The sequence below is a fragment of the Gymnoscopelus microlampas genome (genome assembly GCF_963454915.1).
Source record: "Gymnoscopelus microlampas genome assembly, chromosome: 22".
Lineage (NCBI taxonomy): Eukaryota > Metazoa > Chordata > Actinopteri > Myctophiformes > Myctophidae > Gymnoscopelus > Gymnoscopelus microlampas.
Window position 1 is genome coordinate 36,225,236 of NC_139959.1, and position 13,599 is coordinate 36,238,834.

A 13,599-nucleotide genomic window follows, 5' to 3' on the forward strand; every position below is an offset into this window, starting at 1 on the left:
GATCAATGAAGATTTGTAACAATACACATTAAAGTGAAAAAGTTTAATCAAAACTTGCATAATTATAGGCTAGGTTTTTTACCTTTAGGAATAATCTGTAATAATCTGGAATGTTTATCATGATTCTGTCATCTTGTTTTTTGTACGTTTAACTTGTTTTTAAATAGACAAAAAAAACTTGAAACAAAATTCCGAAAGGAAGGCAACTTGTGGAAATTGATCATCTTTTCTTCCAAGTCACCCTAATAATAATGTCAACATTTGAGGATTTTAAAGTGGAAAAAGGTATACAAGAAGAACTATCCTTTTCAACGGTCCATTTTTTAGGTTGAGTGTCATGCCTTTTTGCCTTGTGTGTTCTCGTCAAAGTCCCAGGGACAAATATCTGCTTTTCTTGCCTCAACCACCACCGGCGGCCCTTTGGGACTCTGATTGCTCTGTTGTTTTGCTACAGAGGCACTTTTGTCTGCAGCTCGTTTGTCTGCCTCAGCATCGAAATCCCACGGACAGACCTCAGCCGGCTGTACTTTGGCTGCTCCAGCCTGCTGTACTTTGGCTGCTCCAGCCTGCTGTACTTTGGCCGCTCCAGCCTGCTGTACTTTGGCCGCTCCAAAATGTGGACTTTTCCTTTTTTCTACCAACGGCATCTCCTGATCCTCCACCACGTCCCAAGGGCAAACCTGGGCCATTTTCTGCTGGCTCACGGGTTTCTCCGAAGATCTGTTCTTGTCCTTGGCTTTCGTTCTGCTTCTCTCCACCTCGTCGGTATCTTTAGGCCTATCCTTCTCGACTGTTCTCGTGGAAGGCGTTGTCGTGCCCTTCTTTTTAGAAGGAGATTCCTTGGGTTTGGAAGCCTGAGAAGGACCGGGCGTTCTCTCAGATTGTGGAGGTGGATAGGGCGTTCTCTCAGATTGTGGAGGTGGATAGGGCGTTCTCTCAGATTGTGGAGGTGGATAGGGCATTCTCTCGGAGTGTGGAGGTGGACCGGGCGTTCTCTCAGATTGTGGAGGTGGACCGGGCATTCTCTCGAAGTGTGGAGGTGGAGCTGTGGCGTCGCAATCCCAGGGACACACATCAGCCTTTGAAACTGGCGGCTGGTGTGAGACTCCCGTGAGGGAGGGTTCTGTCACAGCACTTCTCCCTTTCCCGCCCACAGGACTGATGCCTTTTCTCTGCTTTGTTGCATCTGGCGAAGGGGTGAATTCAGTTGCCTTTGACGTGGGCTCTTCAAAGTCCCACGGGCAGACATCAACCCGCTGGGTTTTGAAGCTCTCTGTTGCAGGATGGCTCTGGGCAGTTTTGGTGTTCTGGTTGGCCTGAACACAAGGTTGTGTCTTCAAGCCTTCTACGTGACTGGCCTGACTATCGTCTGCGTCTTCCCACGGACACACCTCTAGCGTCCGCTGGAGTTCTTTAGAATGCAGAGCACTAGATGGGGACTGATCGGGAACTTTCTGCTTCTGCTGCTGCTGCTGAGGTATTGTTGCCTTGGTGCCATTTCCATGAAGCGTCGTGGTTTCCTTCGGTGCTATGGACACGTGCTTCTGGACCCTGTTTTCAGAGGGAGTCGGGAGTTCTTCTACCTCCCAGGGACACACTTCTGAGAGGTCATAAGTATCCTTGCCCTTCACGACGGGCTCGGAGCAGATGGACGGCTGGCTTCCGCTCACCTGCTGTTTCATGATCCCACTTTTTGCTGCAGTCTGTTTGTACTCAACCGACTGGCTGATGATCATCTTGGGCAGGCATTCGTCCTCTGGCTCCACGCCGGAAAGCCTGGTATCTTTGCCGTTCGTCTGACTCCTCTTATTGTTGCTGTCCTCCGCCCCCTGAGCTTTCCCCGTTAAGCCCAGTGTTTTCTCTTTAGCACTGGCAATGACGCTCAGGGACTTCTGCAGCATGGAGGTTCTCGGGTGGATGGGTTTCTTGTCCGCGGTGAGGTTATGAGCGCTGGCCGACTTGCAGACCAAAGGAACCGACTCGGTCGAGTCGCCAGTCGCGTCCGTCTTCTCGTTCGACTTCTTGACCAGTTTCTTACCCATCAGGGTGTCGAGGAGAGACCCTTCGGGCGCGTTCTCCTCCATCTTATCCGTCGCGGAGCTGCTGGAGTCCTCGCTCTGATCTCGGACGTGGTCGTAGCTGCTGTGAGACTTCTTCAGTGAAAAGACGTTGTTCTTCACCGGCGTCTCGTCTTTAGCAGGCTTTGCCGGGTGGTTTGGGTCGAAGGGGTTCTTCCTCAGCACGCAGATGCTGTTACGGTTGCCGCCGTGCTCCGCTTCCTTGTCTTCGCGGCTGCACTGCCGGTGCACCGATTCGGGGAGCTCGGTGATGCGCCTCATCAGCGACCGACCCAGACCCTTCTTGGAGCTCCGCTTCTTCTGAAGATGAGGGTTGTTGGCCAGCATCTTCTTCCTCTTGTATATCTCCAACTGGGAATAGAGTTTCTTCAATTCCTCCTATAGAATTTGTAAAAAGAAAAAGAAGACAAAAAACACCACCACAAAAACAATTATTGACCTGGAAATTGAAGCTTCATTTACAATTTTAAAACGTGAATAATTGTGGCGTCCAACCAAGATGGTGTCACATGAAAAGCAGACGTTCTATATGACAGAAAACATGCAGTACATACCCATAACACTCAACCACAGACAGCTGTTTAACAAAGCAACCATGGTGTGTATCACATGCTTGGTGATGTAATGGAAAAAGACAGGACGGTCTTGGATGGCATTAAATAAACAAACAGTGTGTGTTTTAACGTTATGTCTGAAAGAGTCTCTGAAGCCTTGGTCCTGAATTTATTCTATTTCTGTCTCTGTGTCCATCCGATACAGTGACAGCTGAAACAAGCAGGACGTTATCAGATGATCAACTTTGATATCTGGTGCTCAAATCGTTTGGTTAGAGAGACCTATTCAGCTCTAACAGACAAAACAGAAACCTCTGCTCACATTTGTACGTTTTTCCCAAAGACTGTCAGATCTTACGCCACAGCCATTAACAGAACTGTGATGGCCCATTTCGTCTGGCGTCTGCAATAAAAAGACTGCCATGGCTCAGTATATTTGTCACAGATGACAGGGATTCAAAACAGTGGTTTCACAAGGTTATACCAGTGGTTCTCAACCTGTGGGTCGGGTTGGGGGGGTCCCCAGATGACAGTGAAATGACAATTTAAGGGCTTTTAAGACCTTCTTAACACATCGGGTGCCAAACACGGTCTGAACCGTGTGTTTACATAGTGGCGGTTTCCGAAGCTTCGGTGCCGAACACGGTCTGAACCGTGATTTCAGTCTTTTTGTTTTTTTCGTTTTTCTCCGCGTGGACGGGGCTAGAGCAGCTCTGGGAGCACCCATTGTAATCCTGTGAAGGAAGTGCCAGATCGCTCACCGGAAACACATTTTTTTTCCCCATCCGCTTCCTGTCTATTTCCTACTTTGAAACGCCTATATCTCCAAATCTGTTTCCTGTGGGGAAAAACGGTCATGCGCGATGCGCGATCCCCCCCTCCGTTGTAACCCGCGAGGGGAATGTTATGGTTCCAGGCAGTAGCCAGGCTCATGGCAGAACATGAATCGATGCTTTTTTTTGCGTGGATTTGCTTGTAACGCACACGGAAACGTTAAACAGCAAAGCGCAGTCAATGGGGAGAATGCTGGCACCCACGGTAAGTTGTTATGAAAAAATGTTGCCACCCGATGTGTTAATACCAAAAAGAAAAAAAAAATAAGGATAACATGCTGTCCGTCCATGCCACTTGACACTTTTCAAATCAGCCTCATGGTGGCGCTATAATAGCACCGATCTGCGTAAAACTTTGTATGCACACTCCCTAGAGGCCAAGGAAAAACCTTTTCCCTGCATTTTTCACATCTGCCTTGTATAGCGTCACCTTTTTGGATATTACTCCTTCAGATTTTATCCAAATTTCATGCAAATCGGTACACATGATCTCTTTTCATGTGATCAAGAGGGCTCCGAGGAACACTTTTTCTAGTTTCACAATATTTATCTGTGGAACTGAGTCAAACTAAATTGAATGTCTCAACGCCTACACTCCAAGTGCTTATCAGGGTGGGGGGGTCCCCAGTTCAAATATGATCATTTTGGGGGGGCCTGAAAAGGTTGAGATCCACTGGGTTATACAATGGAATGGGTAGAATTGAGAGAAGGTGGGTAAAAAGGGGAAGCGCTAGACGTACCCGGATGTCTTCGGGGTCCAAGCTGTGCTCGCTCCATGCTGAGGTGATGCTGCTGTTGAGGTAGGACCCAGAGCGACCCATGTCCAGCTCATCCTCGTAGGCCTCTGAGGCGATGTCGTCTCGCATGTGTGTACCGGAGAACAAGATCTGGAAGCAAAAGCAAAAAGAGCAAAAAAAAAAACTTTGAGTTGCCATTGACTGTACTATTTAAAGCAGTACTATGTAACTGTCCTCTTCTACCCCGGATTTGAACCAGGTTTCCTGCTCAAGTGCTGACATGTTTTGCCATTGAGCTAATAGAGCCGGCCTGCTTGCTCAGGGGATAAATTTAATCTTGACCATCAGGTCAAAATTTGTGTCAGATCCTGTGTCTAGGTGAGACATGACCTTTGACACCATCTAAATGTCTCAATAGAAGAGCAGGGAGACAAAATACAACCACCCCAAATGTATACGTTATATTGTGTTAACATACTCTACCATACAGATTGGACACAATTACACTTTATTCATTAAAAACAGTTACATAGTGCCGCTTAAAGGTAGCAGAATCTGTAATTTCAGCAAACAACACTGAGCTCAAAATATATCATCAGACGAGCTCAGAGTAAAGTCCTTGTGTTCTACACTTGTAAATATTGGCCCCAAAGGATCTGTGCTAATGTAAGAAGTTTTTTGCATAATTACTACTAACTGAGTGGTACTTAAAAAGCCAGAAAATGTCCTTCTTGGACAATAGTGTAAAGCGGTCTAAAAATAAACACATGAGGCTTTCCACACTGTTCATATTCCCCAGACAGGAGAAAGCAAAGTGAGCGATGAATCTAGGGTATGAAGTGTACCTTGGGCACCAGAAGCAGTCCCAGAGTGACTGTTATGGTTAGGTGGGTGTGAGCGAAGAACAGTAACAGCATCCAGTCTGGATGGAGCTCTGGAGCCAGGGTGAACCTATTAAAAACACAGACACAAAGAAGAGACAGTGGAGGGAGCAATGAATCATATTACATCCGAATAATACAAAACTAATAGGCACAGCGCAGTGTGCTAGCCTATATTTATCCAATTATTTGCAGTGGTGGAAGAAGCGCTCACATTTTTTTACTTAAGTAAAAGTATCAATACCACAATGTAAAAATAGTCTGCTTACAAGTAAAAGTTTGGTATGCAAAATGTACGTACTTGAGTAAAAGTGCAAAAGTATTCAGCATCAAAATGTACTCAAAGCACCAAAAGTAAAAGTACTCATTGTGCAGAATGTCCCCATTTCACAAGTTTTAAAAATGCATAACAATCTTTTGAAAATAGCAGATCTACAAGCCCATATCTAGCAGATCTACAAGCCCAAATAGCAGATCTACAAGCCCACAACGCATCGCATGAGATGCGTTGTGGGCTTGTAGATCGGCTATTCTCAAATAGTAATAATATAAAATAATAGTAAAGTTTTCAAATAATTGTAGTAAAGACTCTGAAATATAATTGAGTAGAAGTAAAAGTATTGAAAATTGTAAATACTCCAGTAAAGTAAAGCTGCACTGAAAAGTGTACAATGCTTGAGTAAATGTAGGCTACTTAGTTACTTTCCACCACTGGTCAGGGGAGCAATGAATTATATTACAATCCAAACAATAATGCAAAACTAAATAGGCGCGGCGGCGCAGTGTGCAGCTGCTATATTTATCCAATTATTTGCTGCGTGCTAAATGTCATTCCCTGTTGGGTCTGATAGGAATAATATTATGCAGGATCATTCTCGCTCACACAGAATGATCTGGACCTTTGTGATTGGTTTCACCGAAAACACCATAATTGAACGCTTTGAATACGATCGCCACAGAGTCACTAATGCAATGTTTTAATAGAGATTATTATTGTGGCTTTGGTCATTATTACCTAAGGTTATCCAACCACGTAAATGCCGGGTTTATATCAATTGCGTACCCATCCGCAGTGTGGAAGGAGTTTCCTGAAAACACGTTCGTCATTAGCTTAATCCATTAAAACCAGGAAAGCATCTGTCATTTTTAGATTTTGACCACTTTAACCATTATCTTATACTTTGGCAATTCAAAAATAGCAGATATACAAGCTCATAGCACGGCACCAAGTGCACCGATCCGCTACTTTTTTGAAAAATCATGAAAATGTGTGCAAATCTTTGAATATCTATTTTTTTAAAGCCAACATTTGTAACTCAAATCTTTGCTTCTGGGGGATTCTACGAATGCCTTCTAAATACTAACAGTTTTTTTTAAATGTTGCTATAATATCAGTGGTTCTCAAACTTTGTACGTATTTGGCCATGGACCCCCATCTCAAAATATGTTGTGCCAGGGATCCCCAGAAGCAAAGCTTTGAGTTAAAAATGTTTGCTTAAAAAAACATATATATATATTCAAAGATTAGCACAAATTTTCAAGTTTAAAAAAAAAAAAAGCAGATCTACAACTACAATCTCATAGTGCGGCACTATGAGATTGTAGTTGTAGATCTGCTATTTTTGAATAGCCAATTATATGAAGATGGGTTGAAAATGGGTGAAGTCGTCCTTTAACCCCTAGCTGCTCCCCGGACGCCCACTGCTCCTAGTTAGGATGGGTAAATGCAGAAAAGAAATATCACGACACGTATGTGCAAATTTATGTACAGTCAATGACAATTGAATATGTCCCAATGACAACTAAAAATGGGACTGAATTATTGTTATTATTTAATAATTACTGATAGTCTGTACTACACTAGCATTGACAAACGCTCTTATATGGCTCATTTATATATTTCTTTCATGCAACGTTACAAGCGGGAAAAACTGCCGATCTACAAGCTCACAACGCTTCACATAAAAAAATAAGATTACATCCAGCATCCCTTGTTGGGGGAATTCAAACTAAGTGTCAGTGATTTAATAGCCTTCATAGCCTTGCCTGTATCCCCTGGATTCAAACACTCAATGGATATATATTCATATATTCATCAGTCAAGTTCCTCTCCCTGTTATTAGTCGTCTCTTTTTACGGTATGGCTCCTCGGGGAGAGCGTCTAGAAAAGCCTCGTCCGTCCGTCCGTCCGTCCGCCCGTCCGTCTGTGGCTAATCTCGCAACCTACCGACCAGCGCTACATTCATTGCGCACACTGCCAGTGGTGTAAAGTACATTTACTCAAGTACTGTACTTAATTACAATTTTGAGGTACTTTTACTTTACTGGAGTGTTTCCAATTGTCTATACTTTTACTTCTACTCCACTACATCTCAGAGGCAAATATTGTACTTTTACTCCACTACAATTATTTGAAAACTTTAGTTACTAGTATACTTTGCAGATATAAATTATTACATTATCACAACGCGTTGCGATGCAACGTGTTGTGAGCTTGTGGATCTGCTATTTTCAAACATTTTAGTACTTTTACTTTTGGTACTTTAAATACATTTTGATACCAATACTTTTGTACTTTTACTCAAGTAAATTTTGAATTCCGGACTTTTACTTGTAACAGAGTACTTCTACGTTCCAGTATTGATACTTTTACTTCAGTAAAACATTTGAGTGCTTTTTCCACCACTGCACGCTGCCAGTAATGCAGAGGGAATAAAGAATATCTTTCACATATTGTGAATCTTATTTTTTAATATGTGACTTTTTTCTTTTCTCCACAATTTGCGAATTCATAATCTCCTTCCCGCCAAATCCCACCGATCACCGGTCTTGCCCAAATATGGAGCTGTTCCACACTGATGTCATCAACATTATGTCACAGATCCACACGGAGGCGGTGCCATTATCGCAGCCCCGCCCCCCGAGCCCCCCTGTCTTGTTATTCATTTTCTCTACACACATTCCCTTCCACCCTGGGCCAGACACCACCCTATTACCCCACGCTGTGATCAAGGAAAGTCTGGGCTTTAACTGGTCACCGTGGGATTATGTAGCCCAGGTTGTATGAGTAACACAGAAAAACGGATACTGGATGCCTCTAACAAGCTGCAGAGCCGTGAGTCCCACGTTGCAACCCCTCAGCATCAACCCTACCATGCCAGACAAGACAAGCGCTTCCAATTTACACTGTATATAAGGGGTCTCTCTCTCTCTCGTCTGGCTGTTTTGCTACAGGCGCTGAGCCTTTAGACAGCAAAAAGCCCCATTAATCCATTCAGAACGGGAACGCATCTGTGTCATTTTAAGATTTCTTTAGGGCTATTCAAAAATAGCAGATCTACAAGCTCATAGCGCGGCGACGAGTGCCGCGCTATGAGCTTGTAGATCTGCTATTTTTTGAAAAATGTTGAACATTTGTGCAAATATTTGAATATATATATATTTTCAAAGAGAACATTTTTAATTCAAATCTTTGCTTCTGGTTTGGCTTCTGGGTCCCTGGAACAATATCTTTTCAGATGGGGGTCCGCGGCCAAACACATAATTTTGGGGGTCCTTGACATGAAAAAGCTTTTAAGCACCACTGATATTACAGCAGCATACATTTTTTCAGAAAACTGTTAGGATCTAGAAGACATTTGCAGAATCCCTCAGAAGCAAATATTTGAGTTACAAATGTTCGCAAGATTTGCACAAAATGTCACTCGGTGCCGCACTATGAGCTTGTAGATTTTTGAATAGCTCAAAGAAATCTAAAACGACAGAGATGCGTACCCGTATTGAATGGGTTAAAAGGCTTCGGCACAACAGACACACATCGCAGGATGTTCAAATTGAAGCTAAACCGGAGAAAAAAACTGACGCCTCGATCCCTCCCAAGACACTCTCTCTCTGGAAATATACCTCAGCTACAGCCAATTTATTTGGTTATACAGACTTTAATATCACTGCCGATCGTTCTGTGTGGGGAAAAAAAGAAGCAAAGAAATAAAAACATCAATCACTGTGGCGTGGGTAATTAGTGAATAATGTGGTCGAGCAAGAGCTCTCAATTAGAGAGGACTCCAGCTGGGAGAGGCTTTAGCTTTTAGCGGCGTCAGCTCAAACGTCTCATTTGTAGTCTGTATGGGGCTATAGTTAGCACCATGTGCTGTATGTGAGCTACATCTGAGGTTGAGAATGTGTAGAATATAAAAGAAAACACCTAGGGTTCCCCGACAGGGGGTCCGGGAACCCTAGGGGGTCCTCAGAGTTACTACAGGGGGGCCGACAAATCTTTGTGTGATTCTTTTAACCACTTGAACCCTAGCATCCCTATTCTGATAAGAACTTTTGGCAAAAATAGCAGATCTACAAGCTCACAACGCCTCGCAGCGGTTCGGTGTAGAGGACATTGAAAATGAATGGTAGACAGTAGCTTTGTATTATGCTTGCAGATGTCCAACCATATGGAACGCATTCTAGTTTACTCTAAATATGTCAACGGACCATATCTAGATCAAACCGAAGTCCTGACGTCACTCGTTCATCCCCTGGGTCGCGGAAGTCATTTCTCTATGGAGAATAACAACATTGGGTCATCTTAGAATCGTCTCATATAAGAATTGTGGTCCAAAAATAAACAAACTGTCCCGGCGATATTGTCAGGGAGGTGGCTCAGTATCGTTTATGATAGTCAGTCACTCATATTTGATACAGTCTGTTTCTGGCGGAAACAAATACATTAATAAATTAATTGAAATAAATAAGGCAATAACTTCCTGCCACTTATTGATCTATGTGGCAAAGCATCGCCACACTGAAACTCAAGAAGAGTCACAACAAACCAAACAGACAGAAGTATTACCAAAAGTTATAACAAAGTGTCTTTGTAGAGACGGTATTGATCACCATATTTCATACTCCTTACTGAATGCAGCCCAGCGGAGAGTTGTGATTACCTGATGACAGAATATGGCCAACCCGTTCTCACTCACAAGGCGTCACATTTTGCAGCTCTGTCAGTAGCCCTGAAACGTCAAGTTTTGACATGATGGGACGCCATGGCAACGTCGCATGTTGACAAAACTATGCCTAAACCTAACCCTAACCCTAACTAACCTCACAAAAATGGAGGTTTAAGGTTACTACCCAAGCGTTGCTACCAGGTAAGCCACCAAGGCAGCTAGCCAAGCCATTGATTTTGAAGCGCCAATTAGTGCCTTTTACTTTTTGTACGTTCTATAGTGACGCATATGGGAGTGAAAATGACAGAGCGGCAATAACTTACGGACGCCTATCTGTGAGAATGTGTTGCAATGGATGGTTACCTGATGACATAGAAGATGGCCGACAGGATGAGCTCGTTGTGGACAGCGATGGTCATGTAGCGAGGCTCGTGGAAGGCGGACGGGACGGTCCTCACAGCGTAGCACAGGTACACCGTCCACAGCAGGAACAGGAACTCAGCTACAGGGATGGGAAGTAAGTGAGAGAGAGGCCAGACAAGGGTTAACCACTTAAAACATTCAAACCAGGAACGCATCCGTGCTATTTTTGAAAAATCGTGAAAAGTTCTAGCAGTGGTGGAAAAAGTACTCAAACTTAAGGAAAAGTTTCAATATTGCAATGTAGAAGTAAAAGGCCGGCCACAATTTACTCGAGTAAAAGTACAAAAGTATTGCCATGAAAATAACTATAGTTAAAGTACCAAAAGTAAAAATAGTGAAATGTTTGAAAATAGCAGATCTACAAGCCTGTGATGTGACGCGATGCGACGCGTTGTGAGCTTGTAGATCGGCTATTTTCAAATAGCCTAGGTATAATATAGGGCTAAAGTGGTTAATGTATGTTTTATAATATAATCATTTATATCTGCAAAGTAACTAGTAGCTAAAGTTTTCAAATAATTGTAGTGGAATAAAAGTACAATATTTGCCAGTTAGATGTAGTGGTAGTGAAGCACTTAAGTATGAGTAAATGTACTAGTTACTTGACACCACTGATTTCTAGTGAAGCCAAAGGGCGCGCTCCCACCGCACTTTTATTTTACCTCTGGGGCAGAATCTGCCAATGCTTTGTCAATGCAAATGCGTGGATTCACGCAAGAGCAGATTTTTCCGCTTGTCGCGCAGACCGTGCGTTTATCCGCTCTACACGAAGAAGCATAAAACTGCTGGAGGCAGGAGCTGATTTTACCCCTCTGTCCAATCGGGTGAGTCGAAGGCGGACCGTCCCAAGACTCAGGAAGCAACATGGTGCTCTCAGTGGACCAATTGGTTGTAGCTGTTGCATCTCACCCAGTACTTTATAATTTGTGCACTTGGGGTTCGTACATCTACATACACATTCAGATTTAAAATATAAAGTGCTTACCCCATGGCCATGGATTTTACAATCATGTACGGACCCTCAGAAGTACCCGTATCTTCCGTATTGTTCAATAAAAAGCATTATAATCCGATTGGTGGCCATTTCCCCATAGAGTTATAATGTACCAACAGTGCAATACACCTCTCAACCGCTAGGGTCGCGCAGTTACAAGCATACGGAGAAAATGACCACTGATTGGATTAAAATGCTTTTTATTGAACAATACGGAAGATACGGATACTTGTGAGGGCCTGTACATGATTGTAACATCCGTGGCCATGGGGTAAGCACTTTATATTTTAAATCTGAATGTGTATGTAGATGTACGAACCCCAAGTGCGAAAGTGCAAAGAAATGTTTTTGTCTAGTGGCGGTGCGGGCTACGGGGACGGTCTTGAATGTGATTGACAGGTGCGTCACAGCGTTTTTTTAGAATCCGCTGGCTGCAAAAAACTGTGGCCGCGCACAACCTGCGTTTAACAGCGGCCAGCCAACTTTTGGTGAGAGCGCGCCCAAAGGCAGATTTCCAGAGTAATATATAAGTCAAAAAGTTTGTATTCTATTCTGTTCAAAAGCTGTTAATATGCAGTGCATACAGTATGCTACACACAGCAGGCCCAAATCCCTTGCAGGCACTTTATGGTTCACTTGGCTCATGGAGCACAGTGAAATAAAACTAAAAATAGACAAAACACAGAATATATGAGGGGAAAAAGAGATGTTTGATAAAAATCTTGGCAGGTGGAGAGGGATCACTGCTTCCTCCCTGACAGAAACATAACAACCTAAAAATGTCAGCCAGTCAACCAACAACAACAGTATTTCCTGTAAAAAATGATAACATTGCCTGACATGCCTCTATACTGCACAAAGAGGTGTCCATCAGTTGTGGAAAGTAACTAAGTGCATGTACTCAAGTACTGTACTAATTTTGAGTTTTTTTTTTACTTCAATGGAGTATTTTACAAATTTCTTTTACTTCTACTCCACTACATCACAGAGGCAAATATTGTACTTTTTTCTCCACTACAACTATTTGAAAACTTGTTACTAGTTACTTTGTAGATTTTGATCCTTCGGATCAATTCCTTCGGCTGTTTGAAAATAGCAGATCTACAAGCTCACAACGCATCGCGGCGCGTTGTGAGCTTGTAGATCTGCTATTTTCAAATGATTTGTAACCCTTGTAACACTTTCACAATTTTTCTAAAAATAGCAGATCTACAAGCTCATAGCGCTTGTATATCTGCTATTTTTTAATAGCCAAAGAAATCTTAAAATGACACAGATGCGTTCATTTTTTTGTTTTAAATAGTTCTTCTACGAGCTCACATTGCCACGTGTCGTTAGCTTGTAGATCCGCTATTCTTTCCCACTATGAATACATGCGTGCCTTGAGATTTTTGCCAATTGATATGCCTTGGGCATAAAACGTTTAAAAACCACTACACTACACAGCATCGGCATACAGAAAAAAGATAACATTCAACAAAAGCCATTAAACTCATGATATATTATAGCTGGAAAGACATGTAATTCTCTGCCGTATGACTTTTGGCACATTGATCAGAAGCAGCTTCAATAGAGGCTTCATAAATCCCCAAGGGCCCTCTCTGGCAGCTTGGTGTTGTAATGTCTATCAGTGGTACTTAAAGTACCAAAAGTAGAAAGTAGTCATTATGCAGAATGTCCTGTTTCCAAATGTGTAAAAATCTTTTGAAAATAGCAGATCTACAAGCTCACAATGCGTCGCATCGCGACGCATTGTGAGCTTGTAGATATATTTTCAAATGGCCGAAATGTATATAGGGCTGAAGTGGTTACTGTATGTTTTGTAATAATAATCAAAATCTACAAAGTAACTAGTAACTAAAGTCTTCAAATAATTGTAGTGGAGTAACAAGTACAATATTTGCCTCTGAGATGTAGTGGAGAGGAAGTAAAAGTATTGAGAATTGGAAATACTCCAGTAAAGTAAAAGTACCTCAAAATTGTACTCAAGTAGGCTACAGTACTTGAGTACATGTACTTAGCATGTCAGGCAATATGCTATAATCTTTTACAGGAAATACCGTTGTTGTTGTTGGTTGACTTGACTGACATTTTTAGGCAGTTATGTCTTTGTCAGGGAGCAAGCTGTACAGTACTTGAGTAAATGCACTTAG

General features: G+C 42.7%; 1 protein-coding gene across 1 annotated transcript in view; it reads right to left on the reverse strand.

Moving 5' to 3' along the window:
* Positions 1 to 335: 335 nt before the first annotated feature.
* gpr158a (G protein-coupled receptor 158a) overlaps positions 336 to 13,599 on the reverse strand; it is a gene marked incomplete at both ends in the record, with an annotated part of 115,300 nt that continues 102,036 nt past the window's right edge. The window contains 5 exons of the mRNA XM_084048182.1: positions 336 to 2,456; positions 2,955 to 3,035; positions 4,206 to 4,352; positions 5,048 to 5,153; positions 10,393 to 10,531. Of these exons, the coding sequence (XP_083904308.1) occupies positions 336 to 2,456; positions 2,955 to 3,035; positions 4,206 to 4,352; positions 5,048 to 5,153; positions 10,393 to 10,531 (2,594 nt within the window). The remainder of the gene's footprint in view (positions 2,457 to 2,954; positions 3,036 to 4,205; positions 4,353 to 5,047; positions 5,154 to 10,392; positions 10,532 to 13,599) is intronic.